The 25932-nt window shown below is 38.6% G+C and overlaps 1 protein-coding gene across 11 annotated transcripts in view; it reads left to right on the top strand.

Moving 5' to 3' along the window:
• The window catches only part of PPP1R12B (protein phosphatase 1 regulatory subunit 12B), a 102896-nt gene that overhangs the window by 42124 nt on the left and 34840 nt on the right, over window positions 1-25932 (top strand). For 8 of the 11 annotated variants that reach the window (XM_035122901.3, XM_035122902.3, XM_035122904.3 and 5 more), the window contains 5 exons: window positions 6834-6924; window positions 7545-7736; window positions 8898-9081; window positions 9864-9976; window positions 10680-10721. In XM_035122901.3, coding sequence (XP_034978792.2) covers window positions 6834-6924; window positions 7545-7736; window positions 8898-9081; window positions 9864-9976; window positions 10680-10721 — 622 coding nt within the window. Of the gene's footprint in view, window positions 1-6833; window positions 6925-7544; window positions 7737-8897; window positions 9082-9863; window positions 9977-10679; window positions 10722-21668; window positions 21808-23706; window positions 23909-25932 lie in introns of those variants that run through there. The other 3 variants (XM_035122911.3, XM_088674455.1, XM_060277178.2) reach the window with 2 other exon arrangements.

Genomic DNA, 25932 nt, shown 5'->3' on the forward strand with positions numbered 1-25932 from the left:
TTCTTTACACTGAATTATTCTGCTATATTATATTAATGTTGTGCTGAGTCTGCTGTCTTAAAACCTTGTCTATGCTGCCTTAGTAGTTTGGATTTGGGTGCTGAAACAAGTTCATTTCTAATCTACACATAAACACTCTATTTTGATCTTGCCGTTATTGTTTGTTCATCATTTATATTAAAAACAACAATTAAGACACATGAATGATGGGACTTGCAGTCATATGATTGAAAATATCTCACATTTAGCAAATTTTTAGATTAACCAAGGGAGATAAAATAAATCATCCATTGCCAGAACAAATATGTGACTGATGTCCATTTATTTTTTATAATGTAACTATAATTTTGTAATTTGTTGTTGTTGTTTAGTCGTTTAGTCGTGTCCGACTCTTCGTGACCCCATGGACCATAGCTGTAATACATATGTAATACATATGGAAAAATCAAACTAAACTGTTTACCTTCTGAAAATGAGACCTTTACTTAGCCAGATTCTGAATAGATAGTGATGGCATGGGCTTCATCGATGTCAGTGCTGTGCTGTGGACAACTGTCAGTAAGAGAGAACCTCGTTGCTGATTTGTGTATGTTGACTTTTAAAGTCCTTGAAATTATTAACAATAATTCTGCTTTTGCTATTGTCATGATTTTCTCTCAGCTGATTACATAAGGCTCCCATTTTTCCTTCTGTTGCAATCTTGAGCTTTGAGTTAAGCTTGTATTTACAATGGCTTGGTAGGGAAGGAGGGGTATAGACATGATTTAATTTTGCAAATAAGATTAATTAATTTCAAGTTTATATATTATTGTATGAAGGCCAAGAACTGCAAAACAAGTGGTTGGTCATTATATTTGTTTTTGCATTCCCCCCCTCATATATTTTGTGTTTCTTTTTTGTTTTTTGTTGAGAACATTCACATTTTTTTAAAAAAATAAATGGCTTGGTAGGTTAAGCATATCCTCTCAAATAGTGAGTACTACTTTTCAAAGAAGTGTGTACATTTAGAGGAACTGACCACAGCCTTGCTAGTGGTGGTAGATTAGCTGCTATACAGTTTCAGTTGTTCTGCTAAATTCCACCATTGACTATGTGCAGAATTACTGCCTGTTTCTAGTGTTTGCACTGATTAGTTGTGATTTACTAAGTTATGAATGAAGGGAAAGTGTTTATTTCTAAGGAAGTGCATGATAAGAGCAATCACTTCCTATTTCAAATGCTCCATAGATGGGTATTGTACTACCGGTAATTGTCAAAGAGCTGTTTCTGAAATCTCAGCCTAGTTGCTTTCTCTGTTTTGGGGCACCACCTACCGTTTAGAGATTGTACCTGCACTTGGGCGTTCTCTGGCAAACATTTATAATAAAGCACGTGAACCTCCAGGAGAGAGAAGCCTTAGTTCTGAAGGTCAGGCATACATATTTTGTAGATGTTCTTCTATCTGCCTTTGGCCGTTTATTTTTTGATTTGTAAAAAGAAATTGCATATTCTCTGTCCATATAACAAAGTAGCACAATAATGAGATGATGGTATCTCCCCATGAGCAGCACATGCGTTAGCTGTCAAGGAAGAAATATGGAGATGGGAGATACGAGAGAGAGAACAGGGAATCAGGCAGGCAGTGTGCATGGAAAAGTGGTGGGACTCACAAAAGAAGAAATTAAATTAAAAATTGCATGACTCTATAGGTGTGGATGGGGAGAGAGCTAAGGGAAGATTTCCACCAGACCTGTAGATCCCAATAAGTGACCAAACAGTATAATCTAAACAATGAAGCTGAGGAATCTTCATGAAATTCTTTCTTGCTGACTGCCCAAATTATCTGGATTTTTGAAGTTTTTCGACGAGTAACTATTTCCTGGAATCTAGATTTCTCTGAATCTACCTGGTAGAGTGAAGCTCACTAGAAAAGAATGGGAATTACTATGAAATCAGATTCATATTGGATGGAAAAAACCACACATGAGATGCAGGTTGATATTGGTTGAAGACACTCCATGTACAGGATACAAGTTTCATGTATTTATTTGTTCGTCGCTTTGTATCCCACCCTTCCTCTGACATAAACAGAACAAACCAGAACAACACATTTATAAAAAATAGTAATATAATAATAAAAACCAGAATCACAAGCAAGCTTAACAAGCAATCCCACCCCACTAAAATCACTACAATATTATCAATGCTTCACAAATAAAAATAAATTTGCGGAGTTGCTTCATCTTTTTATTTGACAAATGTAGCTTGCCTTGGTAGAATTTGGTTATTTGAAATCATTTTTCTTGTATAGCTATGAATCTGCCATTAGCTCTCCCATACTTCAGAATCTTGCATGAACATTTTTCAAACTGTTCTTGCTTTATCTTATCTTTCATGCTTATTTCTTGATACCATGTTGGTATCAACATGGCACAGTCTGCTTTATCCTCATGGAATTAAAATATTTGGGACAATAATTAATATTTGATTATTCTAAGAGTGTTGTGCACAATTTATGGAATTGTTGGTATTCAATTGTAATAGAAAATCAGGACAGAGGAAGATAACCTTCTGAAAGTGTTAGGAAAACCTCATCTCAGATACTGGTATGTAACTCCAAAGGGTTTTCAGGGGGCTACTCTATCTGTAAGTCAAAAGGCTGTCTAGAACCCTTGTTAAAAATAGCATGCAGGCTGTAACATGTATCTCAAGGCTGCTGAATTCAGTTATCATTGCTGTCAGAACTGTATGCATTGTGTGGTGACTTGGTCTTATATGAAATGGTGATTATGCGGTAGGTTAATCTGTTTGGTACAGTTCTTATCACAGCACCATTCATATCTCTTGCGCATAAGTGTGCACGCATAAACACACACATCACAGGTCTTAAACAGTTGCTGATTCTGTTTTTCGTCAAAATGAGGAATTATTTCATATTGAAGCACTTCATTTGCCCGAACAGTCTTGTAATTTTGCAAGGTTCTGACAGATTCCTACATGAATAAAGTACTTAAGATACCATTTCCCTTTCCATGCCGCATACTTGGCACTGTGTTATGAAAGGAGGGCAAAGGCTCTCTTAAAGAAGGAATCAGTCAGCCAACACCTGCTACTAAAAGCGCTTATCAGCCATGCTTTTGCGATAAAGTCGTCCTTTTATAAAAAGAGCTACCAGCGCTGGTGTGACGATGTAGGAGGGTCAGGAATTCTGCCTGCTGTTTGATTTTCCTTGTTGGGAAGAGGGTAGGTTGTTGTTGCTTTATCAGGCATCAGACTGCATTTTTATGTGCAAGAGGTCAGGGTGAGGGCTTGTGTCTTACTGGAGAAAGCTTGGCGACCTGTGGAGTAACTGAGCAGGTATACATGAAAGGGTTTCAGCTCCTGGAGGGACTTCCTGACATAGTTCAAGGTGGGAGTTCTTATTGGCTCAGATTGTTGCATATTTGTGCTTGGTGCAAAAACAAAAAGCTGTGCAGTTTAAAGTAGACCGACATCTAACTTTTACTTACTAAACACTTATAGGCTTAGCTTGTGCTGGACTTTTAAGAGAAGTGCCCAAGAGAAGGAGTTAATGTGCTAGGAATTACTTACAGTTTGTACCCAGAAAAATGGCTTTAAAATCAGGTAAAACTGCCTTTTTATAGAGTCTGTTTTATTCCACTCTTGCCTCAGAGTGCTAACTGAATGTATTTCTGTGTTTGCTAATGTAGGTTTGGGATGGGTGTACTTGAAGAATTCTGCTCTTAACAGAGAGCATTTATGTATTTTTCACTGAAGACTAATAGAGAATTGGTTAAAACTTGTATCTTCCTTGCCTGCTGTTGGATTATGAGATGTACATACTATACATGCCCCCCTCTAAGAATCCTGGGAACTATAGTTTAAGGGTGCTGGGATTTGTAACTTGTGAGGGGTATGCCACAGTTCCCAGGGTGGTGGTGGTGGTAAACGTGCTTAAAATTTATGTTGTGTGTGCAGCTTCAGTCATGAGCAGGAGTAGTCAGGGTGGAGTTTTGTCACTTTCACTTTGTTATATTCTTCCACAAAATCAGTTTAGCCATACGGTGTAGATTTACAGTTTAAATTATTTTATGCACAGTGCCTGTAAGTAAAGCGTGCTAAAATTCAAGGTACAAATCTTGAAGCCAGTGTCAGCTCCAGGTTTTGGAGGGCCTTTGTGCAAGGCAACCTCCATGGACCATCCTCCCTCACTGAGTCTATTTTTTCACTGTAGCAGGTCCAGTGGCTCCTCTACTGAGGTGTGACCCTTGATTCATGTTGATCCTTGACAGCAGCCCTCATCAAATCATATGTGGCTAACCTTTATGCATTGCAAACATTAGTTTTTCCCATATATTTTTTGACCTATGAGGTGGTTGCTTTCTAGTTTTCTTTTCTTTTTAAAAGTTTTTTTTTAAGTCAGTCCTTTGTAAAAGGTTGGCATCTCTCTGGTGTACCAGGAAATATTTTTCAGATGGCAATGGATTTGTCATGATACCAGTCTACCAGCTGTCTTTTGTGAACAAGAATATGGAAGACTGTTGCTTTGTGGATATGACTGCTTCTTGTTCAGCACATTTCAGTCTCCTCTTATTAAATGCACATTGGCTAATTCGTCCTGGACTGTCCGTTCTCTTTGGAAGAGCTAAACCAGAATTGAGTAAAAGCACCACCATAGTATCTGAGTTTTGTTTTCTGGACTAGGTCAGCTGGGCTGCTCCTGCCCGTCTCTGTCTGGCACATCCTCTCTGTGGCTTATACCTTTCTAGCCTACACATTTCCTTTAAAGGATGCAAACTTGTGCATGCTTACCTGTGCATTAATCCCAATTAACTTGATGGGGATTACTTCAGAGTTAGACACCTATTTATAGTAAATCATCATTATTAAAATATATACATATACAATATATACATATAAAATACCACATATAGATTGTTACAGTAAAAACACCACAGCACCAGTCCTTTCCTTAGAAGTAAGTGGTCCTAATAGAGAAGAAAGGTCCAAAGGGGTACGTGACTATTTATAGTATTTTACTCTATTATTCAGCTGGAAAAAAGGTTCTCAGAGTGACTTGCAAATATGAATATTAATATAGTAAATAAATAATAACAGCTTTCAGACTTGCACACCAAAAGATAACACAAAATGAAAAGAGGGAGGAGGAAGAAAGCAAACCTGTGCACTCAGTTTTAGTTTGAGGTTCTTTTGTGATGACCACCTGGAATGGTTGCATTTATAGCAGCCTTTGCCAAACCCTGGTGTCTTCCAGATGTTTTGGACTACAGCTCCAATACTTCCTGGCCATCACCCATGCTGGCTGAGACTGATGTGCCTCGTAATGCAACACATCTCATGGGCACCATGTTGGCAAATGCTTGAATGTTTAGTGCCTTTAGTCAGCATTAACGACTGTCTTCATGCCTAAAATTCTGCATCCTACGCTGTTACACAGACCTGGTTTGCACATTACACCAAACCATATTAAAAACAAACAAATCATGTTTTAATGTGAAAGGGTAGATCACTTGTGCTCTCTACTGAAAGGTTTTCACTCCATTCACCTCCCATTTCTACAGCTGCCACACCTCAGAGAAAGAAGCTACAGTCTCATTTATTGTGATGTCTGAACTTGAGGTTGTGGTTTATTTCTCTCCAAGCAGTAAGTTGAGAGCAAACCATGGTAACTATTTCTGCTTTGTAGAGAAACAAACCATAGCCCCTGGTTCAGATGTCATAACCAGAGAGATTCTGGTGATTTCCCATCATAGTCCTTCAGTACCGCCTGTTTTTGATGTGTAGGATCTATTCTTAGGGATAGAAAGAAGGCACACGTTGCTTTTTCCAGACTTAACATACTTTTCCCATGTATAAGACACCCCCATGTATAAGACACCCCCTATTTTTGGGGACTCAAACTTAAGGAAATAGGGGGAGATGGCACAGGGTTGTCACCCGCACACAAAATCCACCTCTTTTCTGTCCCTTCACCGACAGAAGCTGCCAATCGCCCACCCAGCGTCAGCCAATCGACACCACCCATTGACGTAGCAACCAATAACACACACAACTGTTGCTAACAGTTGCGGCAGCAACCAATCAAACATCCACCCTATGCACTACCCATGTATAAGACGACCCCATTTTTAAGCATGATTTTTACAGGAAAAAAACCAGTCTTTCACATGGTAAAGTACAGTATTTTTGGAGGGGGAGAGAGACCCAAGCAAGCAGTGTTCAGATGTAGAGAATCAAGCACTTCCTCATTACTTTTTTGTGTCTCTGCTATCTGAGTTACACAAGAGTATGATCTGATTATGGCAAACATCAGAATATCATGGAGGTGCTAATTTTTAAAACAATGGCTTTGGCTTGATTTCCACAGCATACTTAATGGTTTCTTTATTGATGAGACCCTCCTGTGCATTTCTAATTCAAATAAATTTTCAGTCCAAATGCATATTTGATCTAGTTCTCTTGTACAACTCAATTATAAACTATCAGTACTGAGACCCATGCTTTTGAACTTGTTCAAAAATGTTCTGTGCCACTGCTTGGAACATTAGACTCTCACATGGATTATATTATTTCTTTTTAAATTTTTAGAACACAGCAGGATTCCTTCTAACCCTAGACATGAATTCTAAATTTTAATTCCGTTTTGGTTATCTCAGTGTAAGACAGAGTTGCATAATTGTGGGCAGCTATGCCCAAATAAAACAACTGATATAAATCATTCATCTTGAAATAACTTAGTTATAAGATAGTATTGTTACTAGGTTTCTTCTATGCATATGAGGATCTTAATTTGCATTAAAAAAAATCAAATCCATTCTGTCCCTTTCTTTTAGGTCATATCTGACTCCTGTCCGGGATGAAGAAGCAGAATCTCTAAGAAAGGCACGATCCAGGCAAGCTCGCCAAACTCGTAGATCTACACAGGTGCGGAACAATAACTCCTTATGGCCTGTTAAATGTTGGGCTATTTAAAAAATAATTATATAAGTAGAATTAATTAATGCATCCTGTGAAGATGCCTAACACTTCCCCACTCACACTTCATTGCTAAATTCTCCTTTTGAATGAAGTTGCATTGTTTCTGGAAGACACCCAAGATCATACATCTCTGTGAATCTCCAAAGAAGGGAATTACTTCCATATTATACATTTGAGAGATAAAAAAATTGGTCTGTAAAAGGAGATTATGATTTTTTTCCCTTAATGGAAGAATGCTCAGGGAAAGTGTTGTCCATGGGTAGCAATGTTGCATTGTAATGTTCTCTCTTAAAAACATCTCTGTACCTGTTATACAATGACATTATCAACCGCTGATGTTTGTGATTCTGTATTTAGCATTTTCCCCCTTCTTTTAAGCTGATTGATATATTAAAGTGGTGATTGCTAACTTTCATGCCACTGGGTCTGACCTATAATTAGAAATTGGCTGAGCTTGGGCTTTGTGGGAAAGGTAATGTAATTTGTGCTGAGGTGTGGATTCAGTGTAAGAGGTGTAATGTTAACGAATATAAGTATAATAGACTTGACTTCCTCCCATTTCCCAGGGCGTAACACTTACAGATCTTCAGGAGGCAGAGAAAACCTTTAGCCGATCTCGGACAGAGCGGCACGAACAGCCAAGTGAAAAATTGGAAAGAACTGAAGCAACTGAGGAAGACCGTGAGAGGCAGGCACAGACTGCAACAAGGGAACCTGGGGAGACCCGCTCACGATGGAACAGAAACTTGGATGAAGAGGTGAGTAAAACTATTGTAGTAATGCCTAAGTTACAGGTTTGATCCCTGTATGAGACAGCTGCATATTCCTGCATTGCAGGGGCTTGGACTAGACGATCCTCAGAGTCCCTTCCAACTCTATGATTCTGTGTCCAGCTACCTTTTTTCAAAATGTTTCTATGGCTTGAGATGAACATCAGGTTTTTAATTATTCTGCTTTAAAGGTATTAGGAGAGATTGGATCCACTTTTTGAACATAAGCACAGTAGCTTTCAAATGTTGCTTTGCTTTTCCAATTCACAATTCATTTACTGTGCCCAACTGTAAGGAAAACCTATAAGTGTAAAGGAATACAAAGTGTAATGAGAAAATCATGCTGAGTGTTCAAAATGAATATTTGTTCTTTCCAAATACTTGAACTGTAACGAATCAGAAAGCTGTATTAGAAGTGTTGTTTTATTAACACTTGAAGGGCATATCTAGATGTTAGAACTTAATAAATCACATTTTAAATAGTTTGCATACAGACTTTCAGGGGTTCTAATATTATTAACTGACAAATGATTTTCATCTTTGTCTACAACTATGAGATGATACTACCTAATGCAGATTCTCTGACCATATAGTCATTTTTTTATTTTTCCCTTTAACCACAAGGCAATTTTTGTGATAGCTTTGGAGATGTGCTCATATCTGTAGGCTTTTAAATGGTTCCTCTTGCATTTAGATTGTAGGTATGGTTCTTGTTGGGCATGACTCAAACTAGGTTTGCTGAATTTGTTGCAGTCTAAACACACGTGGAATCATTCAAAAGATTGGGATACATACAGATTTTGACCACAAGGTGACAGGGTGACAGTACAAAGTTGTGTTGCAGTGGGTGGACCTAGACACTAGACTAGATGATCTATGTTTTTCCTTCTCTGAAATTATGAACAAAGATAATTTTCAAATCCTCTTTTTCACACTATCATTATTATAAGTAAAGTAACTGTTGTCTCCTAACTCACATGATCATTCTTGTTCTTTATAGCCACCCTAAATCAGAATGGAACGAACCTTTCTATATCTAGTCTAACTCCATTAATAGAGTATGATTAAGGATTGAGGAGAAAACTTGTACTTTGCTAGCTGTTAATTATCTTCTTATTAAGCCATTAATTCTGCTCATTTGTCTTTCAGTCTGTTGGTCAACGATTGAGGGGCTCCGCGCAGCAAGACAAACCCACAAGCCCCATCTCTCCTTCATTAGCTCCTTATCTTTATTCAAGTTCTCACCTTCCCAGGACAAGTAGATCTGTATCTTCTGATTCTGTGAACCCATCAGACTTCCAAAGCACATCTGCTGCTGACATGGAGAAAAATGGTATTTACTATTGTAATTACAATATTGTACAAATCTTTTGAGTTTGTTTTTGTACCAGACTGTGTAATACTATACTTCATACTTGACCAAGAAAATCCAAGAATATCCAAGGAAAGCTTCTCCGCTCTTAATATATAGTACAATATATTATAATATATAGCATTTGGAATGCTGAATCTTCTTTGTCTGGGTTAACAAAGCCAGTATCAACTGCAACCAACCATGCCCTGGGCCCTCTGATCTCTCACCCCACCAGCAAAAATAAGACACCTATCCACATGATGATGACAGAAAAAGCACCACTCATATATTCTGTGAAGAAGGAAAGTTTACTGTCTCTCTAACCCCCCTCCTTAATTTTCTTCCCTCTCCCTCCCCCACTTCTCTTACCCCCTCATTGCCTACAACATAAATGTCTCAAATTGACTGTAATTGACAGGTATGAAAATATGATTTGAAAATAGAGACAATGAATGTACTCTTGTTACTTATGGAAAATCTTTTAATAATTTTTTTAAAAAAAGCAATGAAATAACATCTCTAGGAATTTGAGCCCTTCCTGAAGAATCATGCTAATCTCAGTTGAATGTTTCTTTGAGCTACCAGCTCATCTGCTTTAGGGAGGAGCCACTGCTTGGTCTTTGAAATTAAAAGATTGTTAGGTGTTTGGAATGGAAATCTCTATATTGGGATTAATTTGCCTTGATTTGGAAATGCTTCCATGGTATTGGTAAATCAGTTTACCTGGTTATTTATAGCTAAAACTATATTTCTTTTAACAGAATATGAAGATCAGGATTTGGATGACAGAACTTCAAACAAGCAGTCTGTTAGAGAGAGGAGGCGGCCGAAAGAGAGACGAAGAGGCACGGGGATCTCTTTCTTTACAAAGGATGTAAGTAATGGCATTCCTGGTGGAATTGAAGGAGGATGAAAAATTAACAAAGTTGCACATACCAATTACTAGGGAGGCAAAATCTAAAGTGGAAGTGCAAGTGAAAATGAGAATACTGTTTTGATGCTATTTAAAATGTAAATGAGTCACCAATCACTGTCCTGGCCCTCAAACTCCCAGCTCTTGTTCTGCTAAATATTTTAATGCTCAGTTCAGTACATAAGGCATACAAAATGACATACGAATATTCTTTAAAAAGGAAAGTGACCTTCCAGTTGCAAGAGGCTGCTCATGAACCTGAAGCTTTGCTGTAACTCATGCACTAACCATAGTTTACTGTGGTGTGAAGGCACTGTCAACATCTTAATTGACCCTGCTTGTAATATTTTTCAAATACTTTATTTCTCCTAAAAAGCAAGTTACTTTTAGGGAACATGGTTGCATTCCATGATGATGAAGCTCAGTTTTTCTGTTCTGTTTGACTGAAGCAGTAATTTATCTGGTGATGCATGGTTTCAATTATTAGAAGCTTCCAAACTCTATAGTCTTCCACTTTCTGTTAAGATATTTTGTATATGTAGATATCTTAAAGTACTGTGTCTTGCTATCTAAACTTTTCTTAGTACAAATATATAGGAAACCAGTGCTTTATTTGAAATGTTCATGGTATGATTTCTCCCCACCCCCCCTTTTGATTTCCTAGGATGATGAGATGGATGGTACTGAAGAAGTGAAAGAGGACAGGGTAAGTGAGTGATCCAGAGCATATATGTGTAATTTGTTTGTTCTTGTGCATCTTTGGCCACAGGATAATTCTCAATTCCTTTGCATTTTGAGAATATGTACGTGAAAGTGGACTTTGAAATGTTTTTCTGGAGTTTGCACCTGAATCTAGCAATAGGCCTAGTATTCTCTTCTTGTTGCATTAATAAATTATGTAGCTCTTTTCCTTGTTCATTGGACTGTAGGATAGTAGTGTGTCAGAAGCAAGAGAAAAGGTACTTAGGTTTGTGCTAAAATTCGAGGTGTGCATTGACCACCAAGTTAGGTTTGAACCACAATACTTGATCTGAAGTTCTTTGGAGACTTCCTGGTTGTGCCATAATCCAAATTCCACTTTGGAAAAAGTGAAGCATTGTGCCCTCCACTACTTACTAATAAGAGGAAATCACAAGATGGCTGTATCTTTCCCCCTTTGATAGAATTTAGGGGTCTCCAAATTAATGTACAAAATTCTGCCTGCCTCTTTTATAGTCTGTCAGTCTCGTTATGCTTTCTTTCAGCAGCATTATAGGCAAGCATGTTCCTTTCTACAAAATCACTGGCAGGGGGCCATTCTCCTCTTAAGCCAGGCCCATCCACATCAGTAGTGGAGATAACATTCCCTGAGCAGCATGTGAGATAGAAATGCAAACTTTCTCTAGGCAAAAGAGCAGGTGACCTCATTCTCGATTATACAGCTAAATTTTGCACAACATTATTTAATGTTATGGTAGATGGAAGAATTGCTCACCTAGGTAACTGGTTTAAGCAAATGTTGCAGTTGAAGGAAAAGGATGAATTAATAGTTGATGTTAAATATTTGGCTAAAATGGGAGATGATAACATTGGAAAGGGCTGCAAAGATGTATCTTTGCTCCTTGAGAGAGAGATTGATTCAGCAGAGTTGCTGTCTCAGATCATGCATTTTTTTGTTATATTATCAATCTCTAGAAAAATGCACAGCTTCATAAGTGTAATATTCAAGTTATTTATATCAGTTTATGTGTAGTACTTCACATTACTCTCACTGTACTTGTACCTGTTGTGTTTAGTGAGAGGACATTTTCAAAGTTGGAATTGATAAAAATTATATGTGCTCTTTTATGTCACAGGATCACTAAATAGTAGAATTAGCACTGATTTTCAGTTGAACATTTGTAGAGGTTTAGATTACAGTGATTTGATTGTGGACTTTGCTTCCAAGAAGGCTTGAAAAAGTTCATTTCCTTAGGGAAGTAGAGAATTGATTCTGAAATTATTAATAACTGTACCATTGTTCATCAATGAACTGGTCATCCCCAAACCTCTATAAGTTACTACTCCTACCATGATATCATACAATCTATTTTAGGTGGGGGTTTTTTTTGGGGGGGGGCAGGGGCTGTTTGTGTTTATGTAAAAGCATCACATATGGAAGTAACAGTTTGTTTCTTTTTATCATGTGTATTCATGTATTTACAGTGTAGTGTTGATATAATATATGAAGCAATATTTCCACTCCTGTTGTAATGAAAATCTACCACAGTGAATGTATTGCAGCCTTGTGTATGGACTTAAGTGAAAATTTATGCCTGACTTTTTTTCATCCCTTTAAGGGGCCCCCAAATGACTTTCCCAGGGCCCCCCAAAGCCCCAGGGCCTCCATTGTTTACAGTTCTTGGCTCATCTGCACAGACTTATTTGGCTATAGTGTCACATGGTTTTGTTCATGGACATCCATGATGGCATTGCATCAGACCATCATGACATCATTGACAATAATCTCATAGGCTGCTTCAGCCAACCACATTAAATAGAAGGTTGGGCAAAATGAGGCTGTCATGGCAAAGGATATGGAAGATGCTGCAGGGAATAGTATCAAAGCAGTGCAAATGTATTAAGAAGAAGTGCCTGAAATGCAGGGGCACATTTTGAAGTTTATCTGATGTCATGTTTTCATCAGTACTGCTGGCTCAGCCAAATATGATTTTGATAAGATTTAATGATGTAGGACATCACTGAATGACCAAAACACTTAGCAGAATTGCCACTAGAGGGAGCATGTTCTGCAGCTATCAAAGTACGAAGTGAGAAACTAATAAATTTATGTGAGAACTTCCAGTAAGAGGAATTGGGATTCTTAATAAATTTGGACTGAAAATTCCTTTTTTTCAAACAAATAATAGTGTAGCATTTCTTCCTTCAAATAAGCTTGTCAAAGATATTGTTAGAAGTGAGATAAATAAACAACAGTTCGGTAGTCTTGCTGACATCATTTTATTTTTTATTTTTGTTGGGACTCATTTTGAATTTTTTCCTCTAACTGTAATAATTTGGCCAGATGTTGATCTTGTGTGAACCTCACATGGAATTATATGTACTGTTAGAAGCCTGCCAGATGGACAGAAAGCCCAAGTATTAGCACATGCTCAGAAGCTGGCTTGGTTTGAGGGTGGTTTGTGTGTGTGTAAAAAAATGCTACATTGAGGCTGTTATGAAAAGTAAATTTAACTTAATCTATTAAAGGTAAACACACTAAAAATGTAAATTTGTAACAGCTCGTTTCAAAAATGTGGAAAAGTTGCACGTGTGACCTTCTGCTTGTGCAATGCTTGATACAATCCAGTTTATAATTCTGTGGTTGCAACAGGTGACATAAAATTTGTAGAGCACCCATCTGCTAAAGCAGTTCATCCTCAAAATGTTGTTGGATTCCAGGTCCCAGCATTCCTGACCATTAGCCATGCTAACATGGACTGGTGGGAGTTGGAGGCAAGCAGTCTGTGGGGGGGTTATGTTTCCTGTACCTGCAGTAAAGAGCATGATTGGAATACAAATTGAAACTGGATGTGTTTGGAAATTATGTACGTAGTTGGAATTCACCTGCCCTGTGGCGTGAGTTGCTAGTCACATGATTGGTTCAAACTCACGATCTTAAACTTGTTGGTGTTTTTTCTAGTTCTTTTTGAGAATTCAGTGAAATCTCTATGCTAATATTTTAGCTTTAAAGATGAGTTGCAGACTTGTGCTGATCTCTTGTATATTTAACACTTGCTTTGTTGCAAAAGTGCTACATCTACTGTTCTCATTGTACACTTAACAGTTCAGCGGAAAGTTTCCCCTCAAATCACACTGCTACTCCTACAGACCTTCCGTAAAATCTTCCATTCATTTCTCTGCTTTACTGTCATGGTGTTCTCCAGGAGCAAAGTCTTTTATGTCTGCCCGCAATAGCTCTTTGTTTTCTGGGATCTGACTACCTAATATGGTGAGGTATGCCCCCAGTCAGACACTGCTACAAGTTCCTTTGAAGCAATGGAGTTTGCTTGGTAGTAATGTTAGGTGAGCCTCTAGCAGACTAATATGGAAGAGCAACAAATAGTGAACAGTAACATGTTGTCCTTTTAACTATTTTTGTAAATAGAACAGTTGTGATGTACAATTCCTTTTTTGGGAATCCAGAGAGCATTGCCTAGAAGGGCGTTTTTCATGTTATTTTATTTCCTAGCAGAGAGGCTGTATAGCACTTGGAAAGCTTTCATCCTGGCTTATGTCCTTTGCAGTGTGGGAGAAAGGGCAACTTTTAGCTTATGATAAAATAAAACATTTAATTATGAAAAACAATGGGGACATACTTCTGAATTACTAACTTTCTAATAAAGAACCCTGCACTCAGTGGATTGTAGGCCTGTTTTCCCCACAGTAAACACAGTTGGCAGGACTAGAAAGAAGTGAGGACAAAAATGACAGAAAATTCATTGAAGTAGCTGGTCTATAGCAGTCCTAAACTGAAAGCCATTTATGTATTTAAGTATAGTTTAGGACTCGTGATCAACCAGGATATGGAGCATGAGCAGCACAGTAAATTAGAATTCTCATATATGGGACCTTTTTTATACTATTATTTCATATGTGTGTACCTGGGTACATTCCCATATTTTGTTCAAGCTTATGCTCACTTATAGGTGTAGGAAGTAAGTCTTCCATGCTATTTTGCAATCATCCTGATGCTGAACTTTAAAGCCAAAAAATAAAGCTAAGTGGCACCTAGCTAGTTCTGTTTAAAGGCACCTATAATTTCGGGACAGAGTGTTATTGTAAAAATTACACACAAGTCTAAAAGTATGTCATATAAAGTAAGGTTGTGTTGGTCTTCATTGCTGCCTGTGAATAAATTATAACTTAAATTCAGAATTGCTGTTGCTGAACCCTTTCCTATCTGGCTCATTACAGTTGGACAAGAATTGAAGTCCAAATGATGGATGGGAAACAGAAAAAGATGGTCCAGTTAAAGTTTCCAAACCTAATTTGTGGAAATCGGGCGAGCCTTCTCTACCTCAGACATTCAACCTGATGTACCGTGTCAGACTAATAGCCTCTGTAGCCCAGTCTATGTTCTTGGATGATGGCCAGTACTGAGCAAAGCATTTCAAAGTGTTCAGTAGCTGCAAGTCTTATGGTGGAGTGGTTTGTCTCCTATAAACAAGGCTACTTAAGTCTGTCCCGAGTAGCTTTGTATGTCTTGGGGAAAATTAACTGCAAATGAGAGGGAAATCATTTATCCATTTATTTTAATTTTAAGGGGAATAATGAAATTAGGCATAGCCTACTGATGAAATGTTCCTTTTCATATTTTTTTGAATGAAACTTATGCTTTCTAAATTACAGTATTTCAGAGTTGAATGTTGCCTTGCTTTGAATATAGTCATTCCTCTCTTTTGTGTAGACCAGGCACCCCCAACCTTCGGCCCTCCAGATGTTTTGGACTACAATTCCCATCATCCCTGACCACTGGTCCTGTTAGCTAGGGATCATGGGAGTTGTAGGCCAAAACATCTGGAGGGCCACAGGTTGGGGATGCCTGGTGTAGACTATTGGGCAGCAGGGTGGGCCGCATCCCAACAACAGTCCCACTTTGTCCCTAGTGTCCAACACCAGGCGCAAACCCTTAAAAGCAGTATCCAACCTGATGGGAAGTCTGGAAAGGGAATGCTTCTAGACCATTGTGATATCTCCCCAGAGCTCAAATGTACGTTGTTGTTGTACTAGTTACCCTGCAGGTCAAAGGTGGAAGATACCAACTCCATCTTATTTAACCTCCAAAGGCTCAGTGACACATACCAGATATATGACATATGTTGAGCATATACCGGTAAAATAAAGTATGCAATGAAACAAGTCTATCAATTGAATGGTATGAAAGTTCACTCCTTTTCATTAGCACAGTAGTGAAGAGAAAGTGTGGAAAGTTTTATAGAATAGCACAGCTCTTCTTGAAAGACCCCACCCCCACCCCAAAGTACAAATGTAAAAGAGAAAATGCAGGTGTGGTATGAGCTGCCCTATTGAGAATGGAAATAACTATCAACATAGCTGTCTCATTAGGAAGTTGATGGGAGTTTGGCTGCTTTTCAGGATTTTAATACAATAGACATTAATTAGTATTAGGCACATTTCATCCCTAACTCATGAGGGTCAAATAATTTACATACATACCTTCCCACACACCCAGCCTGCTGTTCCAGAACTAATGTGTAGGAATTGCAGCCTGTACCAGAGGAAGTTGCAGTACCTTCTCAGTAGTCATGCCCACCCTGTGGAATGCTTAAAGATGTTAAAGAGATAAATAATTATATGACCTTCCGTAGACATCTGAAGGAAGCCCTGTATCAGGACGCTTTTAATGTGTGGTGTTCTGTTGTGTTATTGCTGCTATTCTGTTTCTGTATATCATATTGGAAGCAACTCAGAGTTGCTGGGGCAACCCAGTTACATGGGCTAGGAACAAAATATATTATTATTATTATTATTATTATTAAATACCAGTCCATTTATATGGTTTAGAATAGCTACAAAGTGTCATCATGAATCCGACAATCTTGTACTGATTACTGAATTCAGACTACCATGTGGACGTTCTACCAAGACTCCTCTCATTGTCTTTCAGGCCCCAAGGATACAGTGTGTTGATGCAACTACTTTTAGTAAAGACTACAGCATCACAAATGGATTGGCAGGGATTTCAGCCCAGTTGGCTTGCAAAGCACCAAATTCATAACATAATCCAATGACTAACCAGTAAAAAAAGGTTAGTCCAGATTGCTGGATGTCACATCTGGTTTTCTTGCAGCCACAGCCTGCTGTGCAGAAATGTGTTTAGCATGAAGTTGTTTGCAATAGTGATGTTTGGATTTGATGCTGACTCTTATTTATCTCTGTTGGACTACTGTAAATTACACCCAATTCTGTGCATGCTTTTTGGTGCGCAAAATTCCACTGTATTCACTGCGACATTCTTCCTCATAAGACTGCATAGGATGGCATTCTTAGTGACTTTAGTAGTTTACATGGTTATAAATTAGAACCTTATATTCTGCCTATGTTTAAGTGATGGTTATTTTTCAGAAAGCAATTCTGGGACTAGAGGAAAGCATATCCCTCTTACTAAAACAACATGGTATGTTCTGGTATTTGACTTATAGGAAGCACCTGCTTTGTATTCCCGTTCTTTCTGAAGTAATGAATATTGTAAAATTTACTCCTTTTTCTTTACTTTGTTCTTGGTTCTTTTGTTTTAATAGATTTGTTTTTAGGTGAATCTCTTCACAGTATACCAATGCTCTATAGTCATGGTCTTTAGTCTCCCCCCCATGGTCAATTTTTACTATAATTTGCTATATATGTATATAACTTGGGGTGGGGTGTAGTAATGTGCTGGCCCTCTGTAGAATCTACTTCTTGACCTCAAGCCTAGGAAATTGTGGGATGTATCCACTTTGCTAGTCCTTTCTATAAACCGATTACTGATTTTAGTACATGCACATTCTGTTCCTCTTTGTTGTTGTTGTTCTTTAGTCGTTTAGTCGTGTCTGACTCTTCATGACCCCATGGACCAGAGCACGCCAGGCACTCCTGTCTTCTATTGCCTCCCGCAGTTTGGTCAGACTCATGTTCGTAGCTTCGAGAACACTGTCCAACCATCTCGTCCTCTGTCGTCCCCTTCTCCTAGTGCCCTCAATCTTTCCCAACACCCAGGGTCTTTTCCAGGGAGTCTTCTCTTCTCATGAGGTGGCCAAAGTATTGGAGCCTCAGCTTCAGGATCTTTCCTTCCAGTGAGCACTCAGGGCTGATTTCCTTCAGAATCGATAGGTTTGATCTCCTTGCAGTTCCTCTTTAGCCACTCATATTTAAAAGAAACTGGCTGTTTCTAAAAGTTGCCGTCTTTAAGTATGATCAAACTTTTGCATGCACCCAAGTAGGTGATTTTATTGGAGATGAATGAGAATATGTTCTCTGGGTTGCCATATTTTGCTTCTTCTTTCTTACCAGCTTTATAGATGAACTGAGCAAGAACTATGTTCTGAGGCTATCTTTTAGATAGGGAAGATTAGCTGGTTTTATAGCAGGCCATATGAACTTTTGGACCCGGTATTTTATTCAGCAGGGTTAAAGGAAATTACCTTTAATGATTTATTGTATAGTAGCTGATCAAGGAAGATCTCTGAATTGCAGCTGGATTCTTCTGTATTTAATTGCTATGTGGGATCTTCTACTCTAATCCCTTCATTTCCAGGACTTGAGAACCTACTACATGGCAATAAATCAGCACTCAGTACATTGCAGGCAAAGGGCTTTGCTTGTCTTCCTTTTATGGGAAATCACTGCAGTGCTTTTCATCATGTTTATATCTCAGCCTAGTGCCAATTCCCCCTCCAAAAATTGTTTTGCAGTCTCTCTTACAGGACATGATCTTGCCGTCATACATTAGAATCAAAGACATTATCCCTGTCATACTCAGGATTGTGCTTATAACAGTAAAGCAGAATGATAGATTACATGTGTGACCTGCCACATAGTGCTGCACTGTGGAGTGATCCTGTTGAGGGTTCCATTCAGCCATGACCTCTTCAGAATGCAGTACTTCATTCCATTCTCCTGATTCCTTTATTTCCTGTTTTTTCTTCCCTCCATCAGCCCGGCCATCATTTTGTGGCCACTGAGCATGCTTGGCCCTCTTTGGAATTCCCCCATAAGCCTGCTGATAGCCTCCCCTTGTGAATGAATGGTGCCGTCTGAGCTGCCTAAACATCCACATTCATCCCTGAACTTCTGCCACGAAATGTTTTTAAAATAAGTAGTTACTTTTTGTTAAAACTACCAAATATTTTGACAGTGTTGTTTGTATTTGTGATCAAAATGCATGTCACTGACCTTTGTTCTAGCTGAGGTCAAGTATAGGAACAAGTCAGTTCAGATCATGCGAGGCTTCTTGTCATAAGGGTTTTCCTATGATTGAGGTAGTCTGAGAATTGATGAAATATTTGCATAGGACTATCTAGCACTTTACTATTTACTATCATTTTATTTAAAAGTAAAAAGCAATACTAAAAGTACTTTTTCTGTATTGACTTGAAATCTTTGCGGATAGGATAGAGTTCTGAAACTCTTACACAACTACATAGTGTGGAATACCATGTGATGAACAATTAACAGGGTTGCCAACTTTTGGGGGCATACTTGGAATTTTGAGAAAGTGCCATAGAATTTTGAAAAAGCTGCTTGCCAAAGTTATAGCACATAACGACTGTCCTATCTAAAAGAAAGAGAGAGAGAGAGAAAGCACCACAAGATGGTGCAGGCAGGCTCCTCATAGCAGTCCTGCATCAATGGAGAAGAGACCTACATCAGCTACCATTACACTCACAGAGAGATGCTCTTTTCACCTTTCCTCTGTTCGGAATGGGTGGTACCAGTCATGGTGTCTAATGAACAAACTACATTTGTTCAATGTAGTTGACATCAAGCCAGTGCAAACAGAAATTGAGCAGGAGTCTGGTACATTGTGAATTTTTACAGGATATTTCCTGAGACCTTTTGTAAGTACCATAGGAGGTATTGGCTGGCACACTGGTGCCTATAAGTGATGTGTTGGTGACCCTTGAATTGTAGTACATAAGCTATTTTAACCTCAGTTATCCTGCTTGGATCCCAGAGAAGAACCAGTGTTTCATTTGGAAGATATAAGTAAGAGCACTCTCTTTGGAAGATATAAGTAAGAGCACTCTTTGGAAGATATAAGTAAGAGCTGTAGCTCTGAACTGAAAGTTCAGATTCAGGGAAAGAGAGTACAAAGAGATGAAAATAACCCCATAGAATTAGAGGGAGAGGGTTATATATTCACAACCCAGAGGCTATAAGGATCTAGCACATAACTAATCTAGACACAGTACAGAAGCATGTAGATTGTTTAGGAAGTGGGGAGAAAAAACAGAATAGAAAGACTTTGTTACTAAATCTACCTCCTTCCATGTTAAATTTTAGTAGACATGCTGCTACTGCTGCTGATAATAATTTATTACATGTACTCTGCCTTTCCAACTGGATAAATGGGCTCTAGAATGAAGGGAATCAACTGGAGAGCTAGAGAGTTATTGCATTGGAAACAGATAATGGGGAGTCCATGCTTTTTTAGGATGAAGTATTTTAAAGCTATGGGAAAGGAAGTTGTGAGTGTGAGTTAGCTCATATCCCATAGTTAAGTTTAGCTGACTCTTTGGACATCAAGAAGAAAATAATTAAGATTGTCAGGTGGAATAACCACATTAACACATCTTAAGCACATGGTTTAGGTTTCTTGACTTTAGCTTAAAAGCAAAATTATAAGCAGTCTTCCTTACCCTTTTCTCTCACTGGCAATATAAGACACAACTATTCTGGGGGGAGAAAATCATGAGAGGAAGGAGGGGCAGCAAAAATGTCATCACATGTCTGCTCCTGTTATAGTTCATAAATGTTGTGAGTAGGGATGCTGGTGAAGTTTCTGTGGGAACTCCTAAAAGCCCACCATAGGTACTTAGTCATGATAGAAGAGCCCTGATGAAATTTTTCACTGGCTCAGATTAAAATTCCTAGCTCTCCATGCCTATCTACCCTCCCCACCATTCTCGTCTTCTTAAGCAGTGGCAGAGGCAAGTAACAAGTTATAGAAAAGGAAAGGGATTTTGTTTCCCTCCCTCCCCTCCAGGTTCTGATGCAATTGGAGATGGAATTCTCAAGCAGGAGGTAATCTTTCTGAGCCTCTCAGATAGTATAAAAAACAGTCTGATCTTTCCCCCAGAAAACCTTGAATCAGCTCTAAGTTAATTCAAGGCAAGGTTCGGATAGCTTGCCATCTTTAGTTGGGCTCTTCTTTGGGGACTCTTGTCAAAAAGCGGGCTATAATCATAATTTAGCAATGTCTCTGATGAATCCACTTTTAAAAAGCTTTATATCTTCTTTCTAACTCATGCCACCCATACTGTATTATGTTCTTACAGGACTAATGTGTGGCTATTGAAGTTTGCAGGAAGTACCTTCTGTAGGCTTGGGCACTGGGACTGGTGAACGAGACACAACCAGTGTTTGATACCTTATTGGTAATAAGATTGTACACAGTCACAATGTTGATGTTCCTCCTAGTGATTTGGCATTCCTACTCGGATCACTGAAAGGAAGTACATGGAATTGTGAGTGCTGTTGACTCAGTTACTTCAAGTGGTGGTAAAGCTGCTACTGTGGAAGAGTAGCAGTCAACATCACACAATTCACAATGATGGGTAGGCTGATACATTGGGGAAAGGTTTAGGGTTGTAGTAGTTGGGTTGTAACCAGTGAAATTAGTGAGAAGGATGGTCTAGTAAGTTTTAGGGGTGATACTGATTTCACAAAGTTTAAGAAGCTCTAGATTGTTTTCAGTTCCTTTCTGTTTAAAATATCAACTGCTCAAAAGGTTTGAACTTTAATTGACAACATGCAGCAGCCTAAAACCGAACACTGGCATTAAAGGTTCAGTGTGTTCTAAATTATGCTATCTATTAGCTGTACTTTGTCTTTAAACACAAAGCTCTCCTCCCCCCTACCCCGCCCCAGCTCCTTCTAGCAGAGTCTAGCCACTGCTGATTATGAATCACTCCATTGTTCTTGGTATATTGACATAATGTTAGAAAAAAGAAGTGGTTTGTGGAATTTGGAGATCCTTAACTCCACTTTGATGTCAAGCTGGGTTACCTTCAAGATCTTTTGTATTCTGATACGACCTCTCTTGTCATGAGGTAGGCTACTTGAATAATTTTGTTTGGGAACACAAGCAATCATGGAAGAAAAAGCAGAAGTGCAAGATATTTAAAGAAATGAATTAAGGTTGTTTTGCGATGTGGGCCAATTATGCAAATAGGCACATTGGCAGCAAAGGGTTGCTTCATATGTATAAGAGGTTAAAAGTAATGTGTGTGCATATTCTTAAATTCTAACTCATTGCAAGATGCTCTGCCTAAGAAAATAGGATTTAAAGCATCTACTGTTCCCCTTTGTATCTTCAGCTGACTTGTTAATTCGTATAAATTGTACTTGAATACGATAGTTGCTCTACTAGTTTCTTAATCAGGTTTGGAAAAAATAAATCTTATCAGTTATCTGATTACTCTTTTCACACACACCTCCTTCAGCTGCAGTGTAATAAAGGTTTTGCCTAAACATATTTGTGGAACTTGAACCTAAATTTCAGTCCCTTAACTAATCACATAAATTAGATTTTACATAATTCTGTAATGCAGAGCCAGGCATTTATACTCAGAAGAGTACACAGTAATTTATCATTGTTAGCCAACATCCCTCTTGCATATTTTCCCAATTAAGTACCTGTTTGAATATTTGTTAAGCACAGTCATTATAATGCTAAATGATATTTTCTTGTTCTCAATTGTATTTTGACTTGGAGATTATTCAAGTGTTCTGAGAACTAAATAATTATCCCTGGTATTCTTGAGTGCTAATTTGCTAAAGGCAAACTTTATTTTAGCTTTGCTTTTGAATGCTGTTGGAATCCCGAAGAATAGTGCATAGATTGTGTATGAGATGCAAAATGTATCACACCCAAACCAATTTAGCAAATGCCTATACAAAAGTGAATTAGCTTTACAGCTTGTGCTAATTAGCTCTTCAGTTTACTTGTTACCATCAGGTAATACTAGCTATACATTCAACACAAGTGAGCCCAATGTATGATAGAGTTAAAAGGAAATTAGAGTTTGCTTGGGCACACCTATCTAGCAACATGTTCATTTTTACTTAGAATTCAAACTTTTAAGAGATTTTTAACTTTCTGCTCCACAAATTTTGACTGCCTGGCAGTGGCCTAAAATGCAAAAAACAAACAAAAACACCTTGTTAAAGAAGAAGCCCTAAATCACCCAAACATGCTAGAAAAACTAGTGGCTGGAACTTAGACCTTGCAAGCAAGCTGACTGAATTGTGCTCTGACCTCATACTTCGAAGCCATCTGGGCTTTAGGAACTTTCAGCTTTCTTTCTCCTACAAGTAGCAGCCCAAATCCCAAGTTGAAAGTGAATCTATGCCTTTGGCCTCCCTCCAGCATTCCTCACTGAGCAAGTAAGGATTTGGAATGTCAGAAAATAGCAAGAGGGGAGGGTAGATAGAAGTGTGTGAAGGCGTTCCTAACTTGGAGCATGGAACAAAACACAGTTTCATCTGGACTGCCCCTTTCTGTAGCAGCATTTGTTCCTTATTTGTACTTTCTCCCTAATGATGCAGCCCTGCTCCAGCAACAGAGATCTGCCTCGACAAGGCTGTGGATTTAAAAAAAATTCTGCTAAGGCGTCTTCCTAGCTGGATAAACTAGTAATCTTTAGGCTTTTGCCAATTTTGTTACCGGATTTCTTGCCATCATCGGTTGTTTGGAAATAGTCTGGCTTTGCTGTGTGAAAGCTCTGAATAGCAGAAAATCTTTTGGAAGACCTGACAGTGACATGCTCTAGCACTCTCCTCTGCCAGCAGAAGCTCCTGGGGGTCTGTCTTGTCATGATTAAAGCATTATGGAGAACAGCCCACTGTGACATTTGTTTCTGCAGTCATCAGCCTGGTGCCTAGAAACTTGTAACTTTGAACACTGGCTAAAATACTATAATTGTCAAACTAGTTTCTTCTTGCTTTAGAAGGCACCACCCAGCTGCACATAGTGAGACAGAGGTGAAGAGTTGGATCTTGTTCCTACTGAGAGGTGACCTGTTGCCTTGCCACCACCCTGAATGGACCATGTCGTCCTTGTATACCAGGAGTAAGGAGTTTACTCGAAACAGAAAGTCTCAGTCTGATTCTCCCCCATCGTCTCCTTCCCCGATTGCAAAGACACTCAGAGTAAGCAAAGAGCTTTTCATTTCTGTGCTATATTGTAACTTGCTAAGGGCTGATTATGTTCACAGATTACTTGTGCCTTTTCCCACTTGAGTCTTTCTGTGTGATTCATTTCTCTTCTGAAGGTATCTGTGTGAAATAAAGCCTTGGCAAAGCTCTTCTGTAGAAGGAGCCTTCAACAGTATAGTTATGCAGGGTCTTCACATCTTGCTATAGTTACTGATTCAGGGATTATAAGTAAATCACTTGAATTTGCTTCCTATCTCTTCACAGTGAACAGGAACTGCATTTGCTGAATATTTTTACTAGGAGGGCATAGGCTTTGAAATGAAAATTCAGGCAAAACCTGAACAGCTTGTTAAACTGCTGTGCGCTTCTTATATTTCACAATATTGCTAGCATTTTGAAGTTTGGACATATCTCTTATCTGGAAAATTCTGATGGAATATTATGATCTGTAGTACTTTAAAGGTCCAGAAAATAGCCTCTTTGTGAGAGATACTGATGAAGTTGAGATATCCATAGTTCTAGCTGGCATTATTTTTCAAAGTGTCAAGAGTTCCCATTTGTAAGAAAGTATTAAAACCTTCTGAACACAAATTCTTTGTAAGTTTTCCTGAATCACTCTTCTTTCTTTCTTTCTTTCTTTCTTTCTTTCTTTCTTTCTTTCTTTCTTTCTTTCTTTCTTTCTTTCTTTCTTTCTTTCTAAAAAGTAGCATGAGTCAATTTGAACATTCTTGCCATTTCTGATTACTTAATGGCACATAGAAACATTTCATACTTGTGTTGCCATGACCAGTAGAAACTTCATACAAATGCAAGTCTGATACTAACGCTACTGTATCGTATTGTAGGTGAGAAATAGTACAAAGCTGATATAATAATCTAAAGCAGCTGCAATGAATATGTCCTTTCAAAAATTCCAGATATTTATTTACATATCAGCAGTCAGCAACGTGTAGGGAACTGGGTTAGCATTTATGGGAATTCATTTGCTACCTGAATGATGAGCCAGAGAAACTGGTGAATTTCCCCTTTTCTCTATTCCTTGTTTAGATTTCACTTTGATTTTAAAGCAAACTGGCTTTAGTGAGTCTGCATTATTAGTTGCAGGCAATTAATTGTGATCTGGTACACTGAAAATTCTTAGTATTTACCATGACATAAAAGCCTGTTAGATGCTCTTATGATTGTAACTTACTCTGCTTCCAAAGAAGAAAACTGGGAAGTAGCTATATATTTAAATTTAGTAACAGCTCTGCAATACATCTTGGGGACATGGGTGGCGCTGTGGGTTAAACCACAGAGCCTAGGGCTTGCCGATCAGAAGGTCGGCGGTTCAAATCCCTGCGATGGGGTGAGCTCCCGTTGCTCGGCCCCAGCTCCTGCCAACCTAGCAGTTCGAAAGCACGTCAAAGTGCAAGTAGATAAATAGGTAAAGGGTGTTTCCGTGTGCTGCTCTGGTTCGCCAGAAGCGGCTTTGTCATGCTGGCCACATGACCTGGAAGCTGTACGCCATCTCCCTTGGACAATAACGCTAGATGAGCGCTGCAAAGTCGGTCACGACTGGACCTAATGGTCAGGGGTCCCTTTACCCTTTACCTGCAATACATCTTAGCTGTAGCTAAACATAATGCCGAATACCTATTTTACGATGCATGTGTTAATACTTGATGTGTAAGTGGAGTCACAACACTTTAAGGTAATTTTGGTTGAGGATTAACTTCCTAAGAAACTAGTGGGTCAATGGCAACTTTAAAGATTTTGTTTAAAGTTGTAATGCACCTTTCCTAGTGCCATTCCTTAAGTCAGGGGCTCATGTATTAATGGCTAAGCAAAGATCTTCTATTTTATTTATCATCCATGGGGATACCTGCTTAACTTTCCCATCTCTTGCACTACTTCTTCACTTGAACCCACTTTTGCTGTGCTTCACAACTCTCATCCAGCTTCCCCACCCTTACTTTTGTTCTCCTTTGTGGCTCTTTAGGTGTCGGGAAGGGATTTATGACCTCCCTTTTCTGCAT

Source organism: Zootoca vivipara, chromosome 7 (assembly GCF_965207765.1).
Source record: "Zootoca vivipara chromosome 7, rZooViv2.hap1.1, whole genome shotgun sequence".
Lineage (NCBI taxonomy): Eukaryota > Metazoa > Chordata > Lepidosauria > Squamata > Lacertidae > Zootoca > Zootoca vivipara.